Here is a 22,689-nt window from a genome sequence, read left to right as displayed (position 1 = left end):
CTCTTATTTTATTAAAATAATTCAAATTTTCACAGATTCTGCAAGGGGTTCACATGTGTATGTATGTATGTATGTATGTATGAACCTTTTTTTATATATATATAATTTGTTGAAATTAATATAAAACATTGCACTGCAGGACTATCTATCTACTAAAACATGCTTAAAAATGTAGACAACTTGCAAAGAAATCACCAGTCAGATCTTCTGTCCTTTGTACATTCAAATCATTGTTAATCGTCTGATCTTTGGTCATGAAAAATTGTATTCGTAGTTGTGTTATTCATATTTGAAAAAATGATATTTGAAGTACCCAAGTAAAGCAGACAGTTACAAAGCAGCTGTGAATTTGGCCTGTGTCCTCCTAAACCCGGGGAGATTCTCTCTGAACCATCGGCTGGCAGATGCCTGAGGGCAGGACTTGCCTCATGAAGGACTGTGCAGTGATCAGAGACGTCATTCCCCCCTGGAGCGTGAAACACTGCCACTTCCCCTTACATCCTATCAGGAATATCCCTGTTCTGACACTGGCAAGATGCAGCTACAGGATATTCCTGATCTTGTGTCCTCAGGGCAGGAGAAAGTTAGAAGTGCATCTCTGGATTTACAGTAGGACGTCTCAATGAGGGAGCGGGAGCGTTGTTCTCCATAAAGATCTCATCACTTAAACACGATGAGCCGCAGCCGGCCTGTATAGGATTTTAATGATCTCTGAGACCATAGTTGTGTGCAGCACAGTCCATCAGCTCAGCTTCTGAACAACCGCAGAAAACCATCAAATCTTTGGGAGTTCTTCTCTCACTTTAACTTCTTTCTGGATTGCCAGGTTGAAACCTGAGGGAGGAGGTCTGTGGCGGTGGTGGTGGTTTTGAATTTGCTGCTCAGTGCTAATGAAACAGGGCTGACGTATGCAAGTAAAGAGCCCTTGTGTCTTTGACCCTTTCTCCTGCTGTTCTTACGGCAAATCCTGTGATTGTTTCCAGGAAAACGATCTGTCATGTTGTGCACATTATCTCTATGGCAACCTTCATCTTCAGGCTAACACTATTTGATTTTCAGTCTATGAAGCATATCTGGCTACTTTTTATTGGAAGTTGAAGCCATTGGAGACGAGATTTTAATTTGGACTGAGCTGACTCTCGCTTCAAGAACTGGCTTTGAAGAACAAATTATCCTTTGAACCCTTTGTATAATTCTAAATTTTTACATTTTCTAAAAAAGTGTGAGTTTATTTGACTGTGTAAAAATCTGCAATGCTATAAGTCAGTCTTACTCTTGTCAGACAAACTACTGATGGATTTTTTTTGTCCTCAATGATAACAAAGACAGGAATAGGATGTCACAATTACTTCCTTAAATTTTAACACTTGTTTTTTTTTTTTTTTTTTTTTTTTTTTAAATCCTCAAATTTATCTATATTGAGTAATCAGTGAAAAACAGAAGTGACGCATACCACAAACGAGTCCATGACTCACGTTTCATAGAAATACGTGAAAATTACTTATTTGCATTATTAGACCATTTTCTACCAATTCGTGTTCATAAGTTAAGAAAATGTAGACATTAATTTAATCCTTTTTGATTATTTATTAAATCCTTTTTGAAGACTATTGTTCAATTGGTTCTATTTTTATTCAAAAAATATCTGTTTACTAAATTAATTGTTAAAATAAACATTCCTCGATTAATTGCCAAACATATTCAAGTGACAGCCCTATACAAGATGAAAAATAGACATAATGACTAGCTAAATGGTTTAAATTGAAACACACGTTATGATGAAATGTTGACTAAATGATGAAACGTGGTGAAATACTGTCTAAAGTTTAAGAATATTAAAATTAAGTCTGATCACTTATGAAATGAAAATCTGTAAGTAGGAGCAGTAGTAATTGTGACACTTGCCTTAGCAAATACCACTAATTATCACTCATCAACAATACATATACAGTAATATCATGCTGTTGCAGATGCCGTATTGCTGAATAAATGCATACGGACAACAGATGTCTCACTTTAGATTGCATGTGGATTGCAGATTCTCAAACGTGTTTCCTGCAACATAAATGTGTGGTGTCGTAGTGTGGATTCGGAGCGTAGCAGTTCCCTGAGGGCCAATTAGAACATGCCGTGGGAGGAGAGATGAAAAGCTGTTGTCTCTCCATACCTATGTGTGTATTTTCCTGTGTGTGTGTGTACACACATTGGGCATTTTGGCTGCTTGCTGTATCTGTGAAAAGGCCCCAGTCACCATATTAACTTAATTATCACCAAAAGTGTACACACATTCCTCCCCTGCCTCTTCACGCTGACGGCTTTGTTCAGAAACGGGACAGAATCAAGTATTCATCAGTTTCCATATATTAATTATTAATCTGAACAGCTCTGTTCGGGAACACTATGGGATATGCAGCAGACTGTTAGCATGATAAATAACATTTTGAAATGTTTTACAACAGCAGTACTGTTTTAGAAATTTAAATAAATCCCTTTTATAATAATCCAAAAGCAACCTTGGCACTTGAGTGTTTTGTTTTGAGGGTTTAAAATGGGAAGTGTTAAAGTGGAGCTTCTTTATTTTTTTTCTTAAAGCCACATAAAGAATGAGTCCCACAGTTCACCCAGAATTTTATGTTTTGTCATTTACTCATCATCACGTCTTTGGAAACCCACTTGTTGTTATTTTTTCCTGGAGGCAAACTGTCCACGCTGCTTTTTGGATGGTGACAGGGGGCCGTCAAGCCGCATCTTGAAAGTACCAAAATATTTAGACATTTTTTGAGTGAAATGTTTATTTATTTAAAGAACATAACCCTGGGTTGCTCTATGGGAATTGTCCCAGTTGCTTTACTTTAAGTCTTTTTTGATAAAGTGTCGATTAGTACATGTAAAATTAGGCATACATACAATGCTCATACACAAGAGAAATCAGCATGATTCTTGTATTATCACGTATGCTCGCACAAACATATTAAATTATGATATTATGCTATTGCTTTAACTTGTGCCTTAAAGTAGTTGAAAGTTTGGATACTTGACTTTAATACACTTTTCTCATCCTTTTACAAACCTTTTATGTAAAGGAATTGTGCTTACGTAATTTGACAAAAAATCCATTTAACTAAAACTAACACCATATGCTGTGAAAATGAGATGCCGTTAATGCGTTAGTTCACCCAAAAAAATTGTACTTGCCCTCATGTCATTGCAAACCTGTGACTTCTGTTCATCTTGTAGATATTTTTAATGAAACCGAGTTTCTTGTCCCTCCATTGAAAGTCCTCGGAGCCAAAACATTGACACTTGAAAAAGTTCATGAAGACATTGTGAAAGAAATCAATATTAAAGGGATAGTTCACCCAAAAATGAAATTCTGTCATCATTAACTCCCCCTCAAGTTGTTCCAAACATTGTTGTTCCATTCTTCCAAATATCTTCCTTTGTGTACAGCGGAACAAAGAAATGTATACAGGTTTGAAACAACTTGAGGGGAAGTAAATGATGACAGATTTTTCATTTTTGGGTAAACTATCCCTTTAATTATGCAATTGATTCCATACAGTATAAACTATGATCAACACACATACATAGAGCTCATCAAATACGGTGGAAGAAAGCGGAGATATACTTGCGTACCACACAAGAACAAACCTCATTGGTTCTTGCTTGTCAAGAGCAAACGTTTGAGCTTTTATATTTAATGTGCTCTATGTAAATTGATCAATGTTTATATCATACATGAAAATCCCTCACGTTTCGGCGAAGTTCGTTGTTTTGAAACTAAAATAGGTGACCTACTTGAATCGTGTAGATTCAATGAGAAAAAAAAATTTGTGGGGAGGGGGGAGTATTCATATTCAGTGAACTGCACACAGGTGCGCGTACCAGAAGGGAGCGCAAGATTCAGTGAACTGCGATTCAGTGAATTGTGAACATGTGCGCGTGCCAGAAGGGAGCGCGAGTGCATGGAAATATTAACGCGAAGGGCCTTGCATCACCAATGCAGACCACCATCAGAAGCTGAAAGCACGTCTGGCCTCTGCGATTTACCTGACTGAATTTGGTGAGTGATGGTTTCAATAATTTTAATATTTTCTGGTATATCTCAAGTTACCCAGGAGCTCTGTTGACATGGACTTAGCTAAAGTTAGCTACAGCTTGATGAATTGAGTCATTGAACACAGCAGGAGAGAACGCAACGTTAGCCAGCTAGCTAAAGCTCCGGTGGAAAATTATAAGCTAACGCTACTGTTTTTGAGGTTGTAGATCTTGAGGTGAGGGGACTGACAAGGCAGAAGGTAAAGTGGTCCACCGTTCTATCAATAAGCAGGCCTGCCAACCTGTATGCAATTTGCGTAGCGGATACGCATTTTGACTTCAAAGTACGCTGGTACGATTTGTCACTCTAAACTACGCAAAAACCTGGTGACGCCTCTGTGCACGCGCAGTCCTCAAATCAAGCAACAGCAAAAGAAGAGTTCGACCAATCATAGCGCTAGGTTCTTCCCCCAAATAGCAAGTGGGGATGATTGACAGATGCTCATTAAAAAGAGACTGAAAATCAACACCAATAAAGATTCCCGCTCGATCCCCCTTCATAATACTTAGTAAGGAGGCCATAATAATTTTTGACTCATGGCTGAAGTTAAGTTTCTCCAGCTCTCCCCAGGTTGGCAAAAAAGCATCTCAAAATGCATCAGATTGATGCTTTAAAATATGGAATATTTAAATTTTTCTTACGGGGGAGCATGTCCCCGGACCCCCTAGAGGGGTAATATCCTTCTCACCTGTTTCACCCCTGACTCGTTTTCATGCCTGTTATATGTGAATAAAAACCTAAATTAAATCTGTTTTAAAGCGATCATGCCTCTTCAGAAGGACTAACTTCTCGATTCATGTGGATTATAGTTTTGGTGGAATGGACTTTCAGTGGAGGGATGATGGTGTTTTGAAGATGAATAGGTTTGGAACATCATGAGGAAGTGTAAATGATGACATTTTTTGGATCGACTATCCCTTTCATCACCATACAGTATGATACACCATACAGTAAGTTGTTCTTCTCTTTGTCAAACCTGTATTAAAGATGGTGCTTTCAGAACATTGCTGTTAATGGATTTCCTTGAGCTTCATAAGCTTTCTTCCAACGGCTTTCAGAGGATTTTCGGGGTGTAAGGCCGCCACTTAAAGCCATGGCAACAGACCTGTAGGTGCTGTTTTACATTCAATCTCCTCAGCTGGTGAATATTATGGGCTGTGAAATAACACACAGAAGAGGCCCATTATTGCTCTCTTAATGGATCCATCAGAACTCTCTGAACAGGCGAGCTTGATTTTAAAGGCTTATAGAGCGAGAATAAGAATATGGTACACTCCCAATCTATTTAATTACTGCTGCCCATGTCTTGGGTCCGTTCTCCATGGAAACAAACAATGGATAAAGTGAACGTAGATGAAAAAGGATTTGGATTTGTCATGTCCCAAAGGATCCATTTAGAAAATCCTTCCACTTCACTCTTTTTCTCACTAATTATTTCACTAGAGTAAGGTATGAATGGCACGTTTATGAAGTTAATGAGGCAGAAATAATTTGCCTGTTGACTGCTTAATGAAAGTGTTAGCGAGCAATGCTCTCCAAATCTGAGGTTCCTTGTGGATATACGTGTTCATATTTTATTCCAGTGGTTAAATAAAGATAAATGAGAAATTTCTCCGCAATTACTCCTTAGTTACTTTGTAATTGTCGTTAAATGGTGACTTTTCCCTTACTGTAGATGAGTGCAGCTGCATTTCTAATGCATGCTGTAATTGATGTATCACTGCTGCTACGTCCGGGGGCTTCTGAGTAAATGGATGATCTTTGAATGGGGCCAGCTTCTTTTTATGTCCTCCCAGAACAGATCTGTGATGGATTAAACACGATGAATGACTGTTGAGATGATGAATGATAAGGTGCATGGACTTCCTCCCTCTCATATCTGCCTTTCTTTTCTCTATTGTTTCCCTGTGTACTACACTTCTGAGCAGGAGCTACATTTCTGCAAAAATATGTTTCTTTTGAAGCATGATATGAACAAAACAGTGCCAAAATTTCAGGTAAGCACTGTATTAAAGCGATAGTTCAACCAAACATTATTATTCTATCATCATTTATTCACCCTCATGTTGTTTCTGAATTTCTAATCTATATGATTTGTAAACTGTTTTGTTCATCTGCCAGCAAGCTTTATCTGAAAAGTGCTCAGCAGTTCATGTTTATTAGAAGTTGTGAAATGCAGATCAGCTCAAGTTCATCTGTTGTTTTCTTTAATCTTCGTTTTGCTTGTTACAGGTCACACTGTGGTAATGTGGGAACAATCATTTGTCCTACATTAAAATCTAATGAGAGCAGTGTCAATAAACTTGACTTTTATAGGCATTTGGGTTAATTATGGGTGTTTTGTGTTTTCAGGGCTAGAGTTTAATTGGCTTATGATGAGCTTGAAAGTTTTATGCTTTTAAATTGCTGAAATTAATAAATGCTTGCATCATGTCAAGTGTGACAGTCTGTTTTTTCAGGGCTGCTTCTCTCTGAGCTGTTTAGTGCAAAGCTGTTTTTTTGTGGGGTTACAATTATATACACTGCTGTTCAAAAGTTTGGGGCTGTGGAGATTTTTTAAGTGTTTTTGAAAGAAGTCTCTTATGCCAACCAAGGCTGCATTTATTTGATCAAAAAAAGTAAAAATGTAATATAAAGAAATATTATTAAAAAAATTCTAGTTTGCATATATTTTATATTCCTGTGATGCAAAGCTGAATTTTCAGCATCATTACTCCAGTCTTCAGTGTCACATGATCCTTCAGAAAGCGTTCTAATATGTTGATTTTCTGCTCAAAAAACATTTATTATTTTTGTGGAAACCATGAAAGATTTTTTATTTTAGGATCCTTCAATGGAAAGTTTAAAAGAACAGCATTGACTGTATTTGAAATAGAAAAATGTTGTAACATTTATAAATGTCTTTACTGTCACTTTTTGATTAATTTAATGCATCATTTCTAAATAAAAGTGTTAATTTCTTGAAAAAAAAAAAAAACTGAACACTAGTGCATTTATAGAAATATTTTATCTAAAAAAGTTTTTTGGCCATTATACTCACTTAACATCCACTTCAGGAAGCCTCCTAGCAAAATGACAGGAGAGAGAGTGATGGAGAGGGATAGAGCCATAAATGAAAGTTACATTGCATTTCCAAAAGTGTGTAGTAAACAACTATTATGCATATCCTTTCCTTACCAACTTCCTCTTTCTACTAGCAGTTACATGTTGAAAAACTAAACTTACCTAAAACGTTCATCCTGTCCTTGGTTATACCACCAAATTTGGCTCAAAACAAGTCATATATATATATATATATATATATATATATATATATACACTTCTAATATAATGTTACACATCAGATGTTTTTCCCCAACAGTTAACCAAACGTCCACTTAACTCTCTGGAGTCCGTTAACGCGCCGGGGCGTTTTGCAGGATTTTTTTCACATTGCAGCAAAACAGACTTAAAATACTCTGTTATTTCTTGTCATGGAGACATAAGTAATATATCAATTGAAACTATAGAATGTTTTCTTTTATTTGTGTACACAATGTTGTGCTTTTTGTAAAATAAAGAAAACTAAGATGAAGCGTTATCTCACATTTGTCTCTGAACAAAGTCCAATCTGATAGTTCTCAGAAAATGAACTGTAACTTATGAATACTAATGACAAAAAAAATGACACTTATGTCTAAAGAAACGTTGAAATGTCAGGTTTTACATCGTGCAAGTCAAATCGAAAACAAACATTCTGTGTTTATCTGTAACCTTTATGAAAAGAGAGCCATGTCAGAAGTCTGTGATTCAGCTCATTATCCGCTAATGCGGCCATGCCCACGGAGCCAGCACTATTCAGACGCAAATTCAGAGGAAATACTTGTATGCATCGTCTTAATCGTGTATTTATTGTCCTGAAAAGTGTTTATCTGGATGTTAAAGCCATGGTTAGTGAACTCTAGAAGACATGCCGTAAGTTCCTCGTTCCTTTTCTTCTTTATATGAATTTGTGGCCTAAAGGTGTACAGAGAGCGCCCTCCGGCTGCAAGTATGAATTGAAAACACCATTCCTGAAATGTCCTCTTCTTCTTTAGAATAATTTGTGGACTAAAGGTGTACAGAGCACCCTCCGGCTGCAAGTATGAATTGAAAACACAGAATCCAGCACTCATAGTGATGACAATACTGAATAAATATTACTCCTCTGTATAGAAAATGGACATAAACATATAAGAATCCATCGATATTTCTCCAAATGTGCATGCTTTTAAGCTAAAAGGCTATATGAAATGCCATAGAGGTAGCATAATTGTTCAGATACTTTGCATCACAGTGTAATATAATAGAATACCATTATTTTAAATTGAGCTGAGACATGATTACAAAGGGTTTTTTCACAGCCTACCTGACTGAAAGGCCTCATTAATATGCAAGTCATTTCAGGTCATTATTATGCAATTCTTTTGTCTTCTCATGTGTAAATGACCCATTATTCATGATGATTCACGCCTCCACGCATACTGTGTTTCTTGACAAAAAGTGTATTACAAAAACTAAATCAATATATTGTTTAATATGAAGGAGTAGGCAGCATAATTTTTCATAATTCTGAAGCAAAAACTCTAGTCTATAACCTCCAATACCCAGAAGTCTTGTCAATACAGATTTAATATACTTTTTTTGGCCTTATTTCAGTGACTTAAGTTTTTTGTTTTTTCAATAACCACGGATAAAAGTTATTCCTTCAAAAACACAAACATGTACATACATGTTCCTCACATATTATGGTAGCCTAGTTTGTGATGATTACAGTGTAATGACACTTGTGTCATTTAATATGTTTATGAACAACTGAAAAAAGCACAAATGTCAGGGCATGTCAAAACTTCTCCAGGCCCCAAATCAGCCTCAGACTCCAGAGGGTTAAGACATAACACAGATAATGTTTGCGTGAATACTCGCCAAGACAGATTTTTTTTTTTTAAATACTGTAGTTCTGTGTATATCGGTATCGCTCACTGTCTGTGGCGTCTTTGTGCGCGTGTTTCGGATCTGTCAGTCAGCGCGAGTAAGATCATTTTGTTTACATCAGCATGAGTTTGAAAATCACATTTCATTGGTTCAGACTCATGCCATGGAGAATTCGCTATGAATATTTAGAAAGTTTGAATGCTGCACTTTACAACAACACCAAACCTGTGCTGAGGGAAGCACAAGTCGTCCAGAAGCGAGCAGAGAAACTGCATTTTTTATGGTCAAAGGAAAGGTACTCCTCTCAGAAAACATACAAATAAAGATACTTTTTAGATGTTTAATTGCTATTTGGAGCATTTGGGATCGCTAGACAAGGTCTTAATGAACTAATTTTTGTGAACCTCAATTTTGACCAAAATTGACATTTTTCACTTATTTTGCCTGTAGCTCGAAAATTAGCCCGTGCACATTCCGACTCATTTTGCCAGCACGGGTCACAAATTTTTTTCATCAGAAGCTCTGACTTTGCACAGTGTGGTTGAATTAATTAGAAGTTAATGGAGCCATCTTAAAATCACTGAGCCTTAAATCTGTTACATAGATCTTCTACAGCCATCAGAGCTTCAGGTCAATCCACAAGACTCCTGCTGTTTGCTCCAGTGCTTTGATGGAGACTGTACAGCACTTTCTGATATCCTGCCGTTTTTAAGAGCATTTAGTGATCCAGATCAGTTGACTCACAATGAGAATTTAAAGTCAAGGACCAGATGAAATAGTTGAATGTAATTTTTCCTGGGTTGACATATACCCTGTTCACACAGAACATCAAAGAAAATCATCTGAAAAAAATCATTCTGTACTTAAAATGTGCCATAAATATTTGGTCCATTTGTATTTGCCGTTTTTGTCAACTTTCCGCAAGGATGCAATAAATTGATCAAACGTGACAGTAAATACATTTATAATGCTACAAAATATTTATATTTTTAATAAAATGTTGTTCTTTAGAACTTTCTATTCATCAAAGAATCCTGTAAAATGCAATGTACCACAGTTTCCACAAAAAAAAAAAAAAGCAGCACAACATATAACAATAATTAATATTTCTTGAGCACCAAATCAGCAGCAATTAGAATGATTTCTGAAGAATCATGTGACACTGAGGCCTGGAGGAATGGCAGCTGAAAATTCAGCTTTGCTATTACAGGAATAAATTACATTTTAAAATATATATTCAAATATAGAAATCAATTATTTTAAATGATAATAATATTTCACAATTTTTTACTGTATTTTTGATCAAATAATTGCAGCATTAGTGAGCATAAAAGATCTTACTGAACCCAAATATTTAAGCTGTAGTGTAGATCACCCCAAAACTAACGCACATGGAATAAAAAAGCTACAAATATTCGTTTTGATGAGTGCTCAAACAAGAGGAAAAACAGTGCTGCAGTGATGATGCTTATGTACATTTTTTTTTTTTTTGAGCTGTGTTCTTAGCTGACACAAAAGCTCTCTTTGATCTACATTTCAGTTCAAGCTACAATCCCAAACAGAAGCTTTTCCCAAGTAATTGATGGGCCACAGTACTCAAAGTTTGTGCAGTCTGTCTTTGTGAATGCTGCAGTAAACAAAATCCATGTCTGAAATGATCTTCTAAACTGTGATTGGGAACATTCATGCCTCATTTACACGTTAGGCTGATCTTCACTCGTTCTGACCTCATCTTCACACTGATTCTTCGGGATGCATCAGGACAAAATGTGACATGTATTGACCAGCGCTGACTACTACATGCATGTACAACCATCAGTTAGCCTCCCTCCATCTTCAATCAATACACCCCTTTATGGTGCTTAACACATAGCTGTATGAGAACGAACGAAGCCATGTGGGTTTAATCGAACACACACCATTAAACCTTCAGGGTTTATTGAATGCCTCTTTTGTGGCTTTAAAAGGATAGTTCAGCTGAAAAATTACTTGTCATCCTTTGCTCTTATTTCTTATTTTGAGTTCCACAGATGAAATAAAATGCAGGTTTGGAACAAGATTAAAAGAAAATGATGAGCTTTTTCCTTTCAGTTTTTGTTCTTTCTATATTTTACATATTTTTCTTTCTCTCTGTCTTGTTCTTCCTCTTTTGTCTTTCTCTCCTCGTCACTGCACTCTAGTTGTCTCTCTCTCTCTCGACTGGGAGCACTCTGTCCTGTTTAAATCTTTCAGGTGCATTCATAGGGAACAATTTTTTAGCCGGCCGAGTTTCAACAGCTCTGCAGTCACATCCTCCTCCCACAAGCCCATTCTCTCATTCTCACAGCCTTTGTGCTTATGTAATCTGTTTCTTGTAGACTGTGAAAGACAGAGGGAGTGAGACAGCTTGTAAGAAATAGGGATATTCCTTCCTTCCTTGATTTATTTATTTATTTATTTATTATGCTGCTGTGCCATTAGCACAGTCTATTTGCAGTTTAAAAAGAAACCTTCCATCTGTCCTGCTGGTTTTCCAGCCTGACAGCAGCATTCCCAGCAGAGAAAGTAATCTTTCTTGAGGCATCTAAACATGCATATTATTTTCAGACATGTTGTGTGGGGTGTTGTTGAGTCAGCGGGGTCACAGACAGCTGTCGGTGGGGGTAGAGTTGAGGTGTTGTCAGAAAACTCTCCAGACAAATCATGAATACAGCAATTCTCAGTAGTCTGAAGTAGTGTGGTCACAATGAAAAAAATATTTACAGCAGTTGATACTGTACCGTGTGTGTTCTGTTTTGGTTTGATTCTGTTCTGTTTTGTTTCATTTTGCCTGTGTTCCTTCCTTGTCATTGTTAGTTGACCTAGTTTCCTTTTGTGTGCCAGTTAATCACTAATTAAGTTCACCTGTTGTTCATTTAGTTCCCTTGTTTGTGTATTTATAGCCTTAAGTTTTAGTTCTTTGTTTTGCTGCCACATGTTTTTTCTGTGATCAACTTTTTTGTAAATTATCTTCTCTTTTTTGGGGGAGGTTTAATAAGAGTGCTGCACTTAGATCTTTCTCCTCCTTTTGCCTGACCATACCATGATAGATACCAATACCAGTAAAATTTTGTAGTTCTCGGTACAAATTTCAGTACCATAGCAAACTATTGTGAAGTTGCGGGTGTATTGATCTTGTACATTGCAAGTTTTTGTTTTCCTGTCTGTTGCTATGGTTATCACAATGTCAAACATCGCAATTTCTGATTCAGTCCTGAATTTTAATACGGTTGTCAATGTGTAGCATTTACAATTAAAATTAATGAAGCTGTCACAGAGTGAGTGAAAACACCCTGTGTCTATACTGCACAATGGATCTCTTATTTTCATTGTGTTTATACTTTTTTTGGTTATAGCAAAATTATTTGCGAGCATGCAGAGCTTACACTGAACAAACTCTAGCGTATTGAGCAGATTCTGACTAACTTTAATGTTTCTGATTGGCCATTGCATTCACATGCTCAACAAACATGTCAGTGATTGGCTACATTGCTCAATGCTGCAAAAACATGTTGTAAATTGAAACCTTTGACACTCTTTGCGGAGCACACAAATATGAGTATTGAGCAGGTATTACTGGTACTGCAGAAAGGCTGCTATTGTTATGTTTTTAAAATGTAAGTATCGACTTAGTACCAAAGCACCGGTACTTTTGACAACACTAGTCTGAAAATGCAGTTTTTTGCAAACTTTTTGTTTTACAGCACTATTGGTCAGCGTTTTGGTCTGCAATTTTGGACAAAAGCATTAAACTGTCAGCGGAAAGAATGTGTCTCTCTCCAAAATGTCTGTTATGGGGACGAGATCACAATATTACATAAAGAACATTTTTGGCACTTTGGATTAAAGCATCTGCCAAATGCATAAATGTAAATGTTCTGTAGATTGTTCAAAATCATAAACACGTTCCAGGAATCAGGACTGTACATGTTTTTTCTGCAAACCTGCTACAATGAGCACTTCAAAAGAATTTACAAATCTATGGCTTTGCTGAAGAAACTGTCCGTGTGCATCTCCCAGAATAATTACACTGTTATAGGGGAACATAATGCATGTGTATTGAACTATGCTTATGTGAATGTGTGTGAGGTAAAGTTATGCATGGGCTTCTTAACTCAGTCAATTTACTTTTTGTTTTGTGCGAAACAAGAGGATAATTCAAAGTTCCCCTAGTATGGATTCTGAAGACCATTCATGCAGTGTGTAAGGTAGCTGTATGTGAATGTGAAAGCTGAAAGTGCATCCTTAAGTTATTGTCACTCAAAAAAAAGAGTCGACTCTGAACTGCTTAAACAAGTCATTTGTAGTTCGAATCCCATTTTTGACAGTACCTGCTTTATTTGGACCAACTTGCTTCACAGAATCACACCCTGTGTGATTAATTATTGATGTATTTTATACCGAGCATTCAAAATACATAGTTTTGTTTTTTAGCTATATTGTGTATGTCTCCGGCTAACTCATGTCATTACTAACTCATGTTATGTCTTACTTTTATTTAATGATGATAACCTTGAAGTGCTCTCATATGCAGATTTCACCTGTTTTATTACCATCTGTTCTGGTACCTGATGCTTTTCCCTTACCACATATAAAGCAGTGGTTCTCAAACTTTTTAGAGTGGAGTACCCCCTTAACATCTTTCTGTGTACCCCCTCTCTTCCACTTAGACTGCAGTCACACCTTTTCCATTAAGGGACAATAGTTGCCCTCCTAAATTAATTTTCCAGTGTATTTTTTTACCTTTGTAAGTACCTTTTTTAAATACAATTTTAAATGATAACAATAGGTTCAGTAGGGAAATAGAATGATGGTAAAAAACAAAGTGATACTTTTAAATATTAGACTAAAATTACAAGTAGGTGGCGGTAAATCACTGTCTTAGTGAGTGGGTCATCGAGTCATTTATTAATTCATTCAGTAACGAAGCAATTGGCTGCATTTATGAATGGGTCATTGAATCATTTACTCTTATGATTCGTTCAGAGCCACAGATTCATCTTCTTCTTCTACGGCGGTTGGCATCCAGCTTATTGGTGCATTACCGCCCCCTTCTGCTTCGGACAGTGACGCGATTAGGACATCCGCGTCATGCACACCTACGCACCATTTTAAAAAATATAGCAATACCAAAATACAAACAATGTAGAATAGCTTGAATACAGCGTGTGTCTCCCTCAGACTGTAAACGAAGCTCGGGCGCACTACATAACATGTCACCAGCGTCACTGTACGGAGCAGAAGGGGGCGGTAATGCACCAATAAGCTGGATGCCAACCGCCGTAGAAGAAGAAGCAGTGTCACTGTGGATATACACAGACCCGGAAGAGAAGACAATGCTGAATAAAGTCGTAGTTTTTGTTACTTTTGGACCAAAATGTATTTTAGATGCTTCAAAAACTTCTAACTAACCCACTGATGTCACATGGACTACTTTGATGATGTTTTTATTACCTTTCTGGACATGGACAGTGCACCGTACATACATTTTCAATGGAGGGACAGAAAGCTCTCGGACTAAATCTAAAATATCTTAAACTGTGTTCCGAAGATGAACGGAGGATATTTGGAGAAAAAAATTTATTTCTTGCTCGATGAATATATTATCAACCTTAAAACAAGATCTCGCAGGGTTTTTGTATCGAAGAGTTTTTTTGTTTGTTTTTTTGCCTTAAATTGATCTTTGTGCACAGCCCGTGTTTATAGGCTATTTGTTGTTTATGCAGTGCTAAATCCCCACTTTTACAAAGGTACATTGTCAGATAATGTAGCGCGATTTAAGCATCTGCAGCAACATATTTGCACGCCGCATTGGATGCCACGACATTTTGCCTGTTAGAAATACATACTCCGATTTAAGGTTATTTAAAAAAAATAATGAATGGCAAAACTCAGCATTTTGTTCGCGTACCCCCTCATGTCACCTCACGTACCCTAGTGTGAGAACCACTGGTATAGAGGACTATATTAATAATCTTGGCATTGCTTAGTACATTACTAAATTAGATCTTTTAAAAGGATACTAGCAGGTGGTGCCTCTGCTTGAACATGCCGCTGAAATTTCCGCATTCTTGACTCCCGATTCTTTTCTCCAATATACGCGGATGGCGTTCGGACTTCACCACTTTCCAGCAGTTAATGTCCATGGTGCTGGTTGACCTTCAACTATAACATTTATCTGGATGTGATGTGGTTATCTATTCTTCTACCTGGCCTGATCACATTTCTGTGTTGTATGATGATATTGTTCTTTATTCTTTTAGTTATAGCAGATTTCAGATTTAACCACATTAAATATCACATGAAGAAAAGGACTTTGGAATAATGGCTGTCTGAATAACAGCGCTGTGCTTTAGTCTCAAATTTGTGTGGTGCTATGAATCACTGTTAAACTAAAGTCTGCAGTTTGTGTACATGCACAGTGGACTTGCTTGATAATACTGCAATGCTCAAAGGGCTTTGAGAACTTTGTGAGACAAACTTCCTGGTTTTATTTCTTATAATTATGCAAGGTACGTGGACACAGACAGAAAGGATGTGAAAGCAATGCTGAGCCTCTTTTTTTCGGTCCATAAATATCAAACACACGGTCTGTTCCATTGTCAGGTTGACTTTCTTTCCTAATGTTTTCCATTTTCTGTCCTTTCTTTGCTTTTATCTTTTATTCATGTTGTCGGGCTGGTTCTTTATCAGCAGGTGGTAGTGGATTCATCATTACACTAAATGTGAAACACATACTGTCCAGTGATCAAAGCAGCCGTCTGTACTATCAGCAGATATAATGACAGTCGGCGCTTATTTACCACTGGCAGAGCATTATCATATCTTCTTCAAAACTTGCTTACAAGGTAGTTGTGTGTGTATGTCAGTGTCAATACGATCAGCTTTCATGCAGGTGAAGCTGGTGTTTCAAACACGTTACTGCAGGGTGCGTTAAAGGAAAAGTTCACCCCACAAATGAAAATTAATTCAGACTTTCCCGACATGTATTCACTTCTTTCCACCATGGAGCACAATAGCACCATAAAAGAAACATAAATCCAACTCTATGTGACTCTTGTGCTCTGTATTCCAAGTCTTCTGAAGTCAAGTGATATGTGTTTTTCTGGAATATTTGATGAAAAGAAAGTTTAAAAGCACAGCATTTATTTAAAGTAGAAATCTGTAGCATTATACATGTCTTCACTGTCACTTTTCATCAATTTAATGTGTCCTTGCAGAATAAAAGTTTTAATTTCTTTAAAAAAATCTCATTGACCTCAGATTTTGAACAGTAGTATATATTCTTCCAGCAGAACTGTGATTGATGTTCTTTGACCAGTCAATAGGCCATCACATTTTAAATGAATCATCTACTCAGGATTCTGTGTTTATGAGAGCAGTATTCATGGGCAGAGGCTGTTAGCAGGACAATGTGTTGCATCATCTTACTGTGAGATGCACTTCAATGGAAATACAGATTCATGAGAGATGTGCTTTCTTTTCACTGCCCGTCCATATTCTTTCTCATAGGCTGTGTGTTTGTAAGAGGGGGGCATCAGAAGTGCAGTTCTGCTGAGAGCATGACATTCGAGTTTCTGTATTTGAATTATTTGTGGTAAAAATGTTTTTACTTCATTGAATCCAGGGTTTGATCAATAGCAAGTTCATTTTTTGTTCAAATGGTGAATGAAGCTGCTTAATCTTCAGAAAATTATGTATGTGTACCTCAAAAAGTCAAACTATTATCCAGCTCTGGAATGTTTCATTCTAATTAGTTGATTGCAAAATTGAACTGTCACATTTATTTGTATAATTATTAGTGCTGTCACGATTCCTTGATTAAATTCAAGTATTCGATTTAAAAAAAAAAAAACCTTGATTGCATTTAGGGCTGGGACAGTGGCAATTTTTTACTACCGCGGTGGGAAATCACTAACAACTGCTGATGTTGCGGTGGGTGGGGGGGTGAGTGGGTCGCAATCATATATGAGGTTGCGTTATACTTTCGCTGTCGTCATTTTAATTTTTATATTTTAATGAGAAGGCATTTAAAAGCTTCTGATTTTGTCCACATTTTAATTTTTATTCACGAACTTATATGCAAATAGTCTATGCATTTATTTACTGCATCACTTCTCAGTTTTAATCTTGACCTTTGAGATGGGGTGATATAATGCTGTAATTATATTCCATTACTCCTTTAATACATATAATACATGTCTACATTAATAAAAAATTATATATCTCTGCCACAATACCAAGGTGCAGTTAGTGTTACTAGTGAAGTGACATGTGGCCAAGTATGGTGACCCATACTCAGAATTTGTGCTCTGCATTTAACCCATCCAAGTGCACACTTGGGGGTACGGTGCCTTGCTCAAGGGTCTCACCTCAGTCGTGGTATTGAGGGTGGAGAGAGCACTGGATATTCACTCCCCTCACCGACAATCCCTGCCAGACCTAAGACTCGAACCCATGACCTTTGGGTTACAAGTCCGACTCTCTATCCATTAGGCCACAACTGACGGTATCGTGGCACACACCGTTTCTCCTGTTTGTCAGTGCTGTTTCATCAGGCTTTAAACTAGTTTAAATCACTGAGATGTTTCTGGTGTTCTCTGAATTCAAGCACTTCTCACTGGATCTCACAGTGCTTTTTAGTGGTCGTATGCGAGTAAATAAAACAGTGCTACTCATTTGAACCGCACCACACAGACCGTTTTTTGACTCGGCTCAAAGTTGATGGCAGCGCAGTGCAAGGTTTGTTCCACTTTTGGCGCATAAACATTATATCGAAGATTTATCGAACTCTTGTTACTGTTTTATCAAGGAAAATTAAATCGCAATAATTATCGTTTTATCACCGTGTTGGTGTTAGTAAAATAAGTTTACATGTAGTTGCAAAGTTACTTAGTTAGAAGAATTTCTGTTGGGGGACCTTCAAAATAAAGTGTTAGCAGATATTAAGCAGACCATCTACTAATACTTTAATGAGAGTTAGTTGACATGTAGTTGCAAAGTTACTTTTAGTTAATAGAATGTCTAACGTGGACCATCGAAATAAAGCATGACATTTGTTCTTTTAGTGCTCTTAAACAAACACACTAGTTTGTTCCCAATCCTTAAAGTTGTTCCGAAGTTGTAAATAAAATTCTAAAATCGGAGTACGTTTAACAAGAAAATGCTATTTTGATCTTTCTGCTTAGAAATTTAATGTTCAATGTTATTTGCCATTTTTGTAATTATTTGTGAAATTTACTAAGAATTTCTGAGTGAACGTAGCTTCAAAGTAAATCCTACACCACTTCCCAACCCCCCCAATGTAAGTTAAGATGGCATTTTTTTAGTTTTGAGGTGCACCAGACTCCTGGCACCAATTCTCTCCACTGGTGCCTGTCAGACATAGGTAAAGATTGTGACAAAAAAAGAGATGAGACAATGCTGCAACCAGTCACTGTCAACAGCGCTCAACACTGCCATATGTAACCCTGGCAACCAGTCCACTTTAAACCAATGAGCATTTCTCTCCAAAATTCTTTGACTAACAAGCATCACTGACCGACGCCTCTGTATTTTCTATCTTTAGGGGCCACAAAAGAAAACTGGAAGAGGCCAGAGATGATAATGACAATGATGATGATGATTGTGGAGGCTCCAGTAAAGACTCCAATGAGGATGAGGAGGGCAGCAGCTCAGAGGCTGATGAGATGGCTGCTGCGCTGGAGGCAGAGCTAAATGATTTCATGTGAGCTGATTGGACGATGATACTTATGAACTTTTCTGTTCTCATAAGGTCAAGACAAAACGTGTGTTCGTGTCGCTGTTATACAGCGCAAGTAAGTAAGTGTGTGTGTGTGTGTGTGTGTGTGTGTGAATAAAACAAAGGGGTTTACAAAGTAGATAGATATGTACAGATAGAGTTTTAGTAGGACAAGTTCAACACAAAGTCATTTTATTGTGAATTTACAGTACGTAGCGGTGTGGGAAGTAGAGCTTCTGTGTCTGATGTTTTACTTATTTTGTTCCCGTTTCAAAACTAATTTTTATATAAATCTAAATGAAAATAAATATTTCAACTAATTGGTGATGAATGCCAAAGAGTCTGAAGCGGGCCTGCAGCTGAGACCTCTGCTCATGGACCCCTCAGAAGACATTTGGAGGGGTTTGTGGTCCTCACCAGCAGTCAAACTCAGATGTCTGTACGTGTCCTGTGTTGTCTGTTTCCTTTTGTTTTGTGCGTCGTCCAGTGCCGTTAACGCCCTTGTGTGTGACTGACACTGTGCTGCACCAATCCCAGAATACCAGCACCTTTAGACACGCCCCACAGCCACTATTACCAAAAAACTCACAACTGCTAGACAATGTGGAGAACTGGTGAGATTGGTAGTTGTAAAATGAGTTCATCGTTAATACATTTGCAACGGAAAATTTTCGGTCTGTGATTGGTTTGTTACAATTGTTGCCATACTAAAGAAATATAATTTGGCATCATTTACTCACCGTTATGTCGTTACAAGCCTGTGTTGTTTTATTTTTTTCAATAAACATAAAATGAGATGTCAGAATGCCTGAGTAACTGTTTTTTTTAAACAATGAAAGTGGACGGAAATAATGGTTTAATGTCATGAGGAATGAGGAAAATAGAGGAAAATCATTATTTACTTAAAATTTAAGGCTTTTGATGCGGGTTTGACATCATGGCTTATGGTTGCAAGACACAAGACATCAATTATATGAACTCACCATTTTTATAGTCCATAGGGCTTTTGTAGTCTTTCAGAGCTTTGTGGAGGGGAATATCGGTTTGTTCCTCACACTGAGATATCATATGCATTTGTTCTTTTTGGAGCTTGACATCATAATTCACAATCCACTTGTTAGTTGTTTTTTTGTGTGTGTGTGTGTGTGTGTGTGTGTGTGTGTGTGTGTGTGTGTGTGTGTGTGTGTGTGTGTGTGTGTGTGTGTGTGTGTGTGTGTGTGTGTGTTTTTTTTTTTTTTTCACTTTTGTAAGAGCTGCTCGGACATTCTGCATCTTCATGTTTCACAAAAGACAGAAAATAACACTTTGGAACGGCATGAGCGATAGTAAATGTTTGTGTGAATGTTACTGTAAATTGATACTTGTGACCTTTTCTGGTCCTAAAATGCCACTTTTTACTCTGTGATGATGTCACAGCGTACAGATATCATCATCTTCATTTGGCTTCAGGTGCTGATAGTGAACACTGTGGCAGCGTTAAACCGGGTGTTTGGTTGGCTTTCGTGCCACCCTGAACCATCACTGTACACACTGATCAGATCTGGACATGTAAGTGTTAAGAATACTCGTTTAAGACCAGTTTTTGTGTCCATACTAAACTGGTGGGTTTCTTATGCTGAGCTGCTTGAACGTCTAGATGCCCAGATCTAACTCAGTTTCAAATGTTTCTCAGAGGTTTGTGCAGTTATGGAACCCGTGTTGTTTCTGACATGGATTTTCTTTCATTTTCATCGTGTTGATGTTGTTTTCAACAATGTAAAGTATTTGTACATTCTATTTCGTACTTGACAAAGAAAATGCTTTTCATTTAATAAAGATTTGTTTTATAAACCAGTGTTTTCAGGGTTTTTATTTTTTTATTTAATTAATCACTATTTTTATTTTTTGTATTGTTGGATGCATTTCTAAAAACGTAAAAATAATAATGTTTTAACTTAGGTCAATAATTTTGCATTTTACATTCCATAGATGTAGAACTTTCTTAGTTTGTCTAACTTGTGTGTATCAGTTTGTTGGGCAAACTGGAAATGTTTTATAGAGATGAGGCCTATGCACACCACGGACAATAACTATAACGATAATGATATAGTTATAGAAATTGTTCTAAATAAAAAAGAATAACAGAGTCCACATCACCGCTATAACAACGACACAGAGAAACTATATCATTGGACTCACATTCAGTGAGTTTTTTTTTTTTTTTTTTTGCATCTGATCAACGATAAAACATTGACAGCCAATCAGAATCCATCCTGCTTTAAAGGATTAGTTCTCTTTCAAATGAAAATTAGCCCAAGCTTTATTCACCCTCAAGCCATCCTAGGTGTATATGACTTTCTTCTTTCTGATGAACATAATTGAAGAAATATTAATACATATCCTGACTCATCTGAGCTTTATGATGGCAGTGAATGGGACCCATGAGTATGAGCTGAAGAAAAAGCTTCCATCCACATCCATCCATAATAAACGTGTATTCCACATGGCTCCGGGGGGTTAATAAAGGCCTTCTGAAGCAAAGCGATGTGTTTGTATAAAAAAAAATCCATATTTAAACGTTATGAAGTTCATTTAAAAAATGTATTTAGCTACCCCTTGTAGTACACTATGGGTTCAAATGTACTATAAGTGGTATATAAATATTTTTTTTAAATACAGAGATAGTATACTAAAAGCACATTTTAGTTCAGATTTCATGGTGTCTCAAAATAGCACAGTTGAGCACACTTAGATGTTCTTAAGTACTAAAGAAGAATTCTTAGTATATTAAGTACAAAATTAGTGCATGAAAATAGAGCACTTTAAGTATATTAGAGAAAAGTACTTTTTTTTTTTTTTCTCCTGGGTAGGGAAGGCATAGGACCTACACAGCATAAGCTTTTTGAAGAATACAGAAGGCGGTCTTGGCAGAAGCACTTGCAAGGCGAGCATTTGTGTTTATAAAGCATATACATTTTTATTTTTTTTTAGAAAATGACTGATCGTTTTGTAGATAAGACCCTTATTTCTCGTCTGGTATCGTTTAAAGCACTTTGAAGCTGCACTGAAACTGAAATTTTGACTTTCAACCATTTGGGGTCCATTGAAGTCCAATATAAGGAGAATAATCCTGGAATGTTTTCATCAAAAACCTTAATTTCTTTTTGACTGAAAAAAGAAAGACATAAACAACTTGAATGACATGGGGGTGAGTAAATTATCAGGAAAATATGTAAATAGGTAAATTATGAACTAAAGCACAAAAATATTTTTGCAGAGAATTAGGAAATATGCTAAGTTCACTTGTTTCTCCGGAAAACAACGTATAGCCAGTTATTCTACTTCAAAATGTGCGTTCCGTGTTGGAATGTCTGTTATTGTTTTGTTCTGTGATCCCGCCCGCTGCCAATTTACCCAATAGTTTTTCAACACCCCAGGTTGCCATTTGGCGAAAAACATCAAACAAACTAGGTTGAAGATCGCAGGTTCTACCCAACCTAAAAAGCCTCAGCATCCATCTAAAAAGCTCTGAATTAACGCATCAACTTACAGTGCAAAGCTCTTCACCTTCCATTGTCCATTGCGCTCATTCCTGTTGCGTGTTCTCAAACTGGCAACCAGTGTGAGCATCAAATCTGAGGAGTAGGGGATAGGAGAAACAATCCTCTCCAATATTGTGAATTTGGACTGCAGTATCCATTTCAACCACTAGCGCACTTCGAATAAACAGAACGATATTGTCTACTGGTGTGGCCGCTAATAGTTATTGGTGTGAATGAACATTTACAACAACAAAAACTACAGAGAGTTAAAACATCAGTTAATCAGTCTGAATAACAAATATTTGTCAATAAATGACATTGCAAGTTTTGCTACTTAATATTTTAAGTTGCTCATA

At 36.9% G+C, this 22,689-nt stretch overlaps 1 protein-coding gene across 1 annotated transcript in view; it reads left to right on the top strand.

Annotated features, from left to right (window-relative positions):
- ctdp1 (CTD (carboxy-terminal domain, RNA polymerase II, polypeptide A) phosphatase, subunit 1) overlaps nt 1-20,622 on the top strand; it is a 132,504-nt gene extending 111,882 nt beyond the window's left edge. The window contains exon 13 of the mRNA XM_067411829.1: nt 18,639-20,622. Coding sequence (XP_067267930.1) covers nt 18,639-18,801 — 163 coding nt within the window. The 3' untranslated portion in view covers nt 18,802-20,622. The remainder of the gene's footprint in view (nt 1-18,638) is intronic.
- Nucleotides 20,623-22,689: the final 2,067 nt, after the last annotated feature.

Source organism: Chanodichthys erythropterus, chromosome 15 (assembly GCF_024489055.1).
Source record: "Chanodichthys erythropterus isolate Z2021 chromosome 15, ASM2448905v1, whole genome shotgun sequence".
In the NCBI taxonomy this organism is placed as follows: Eukaryota; Metazoa; Chordata; class Actinopteri; order Cypriniformes; family Xenocyprididae; genus Chanodichthys; species Chanodichthys erythropterus.
The sequence above is the reverse complement of the archived record's forward strand: the minus strand, read 5'-3'. Positions and strand labels throughout refer to the sequence as shown.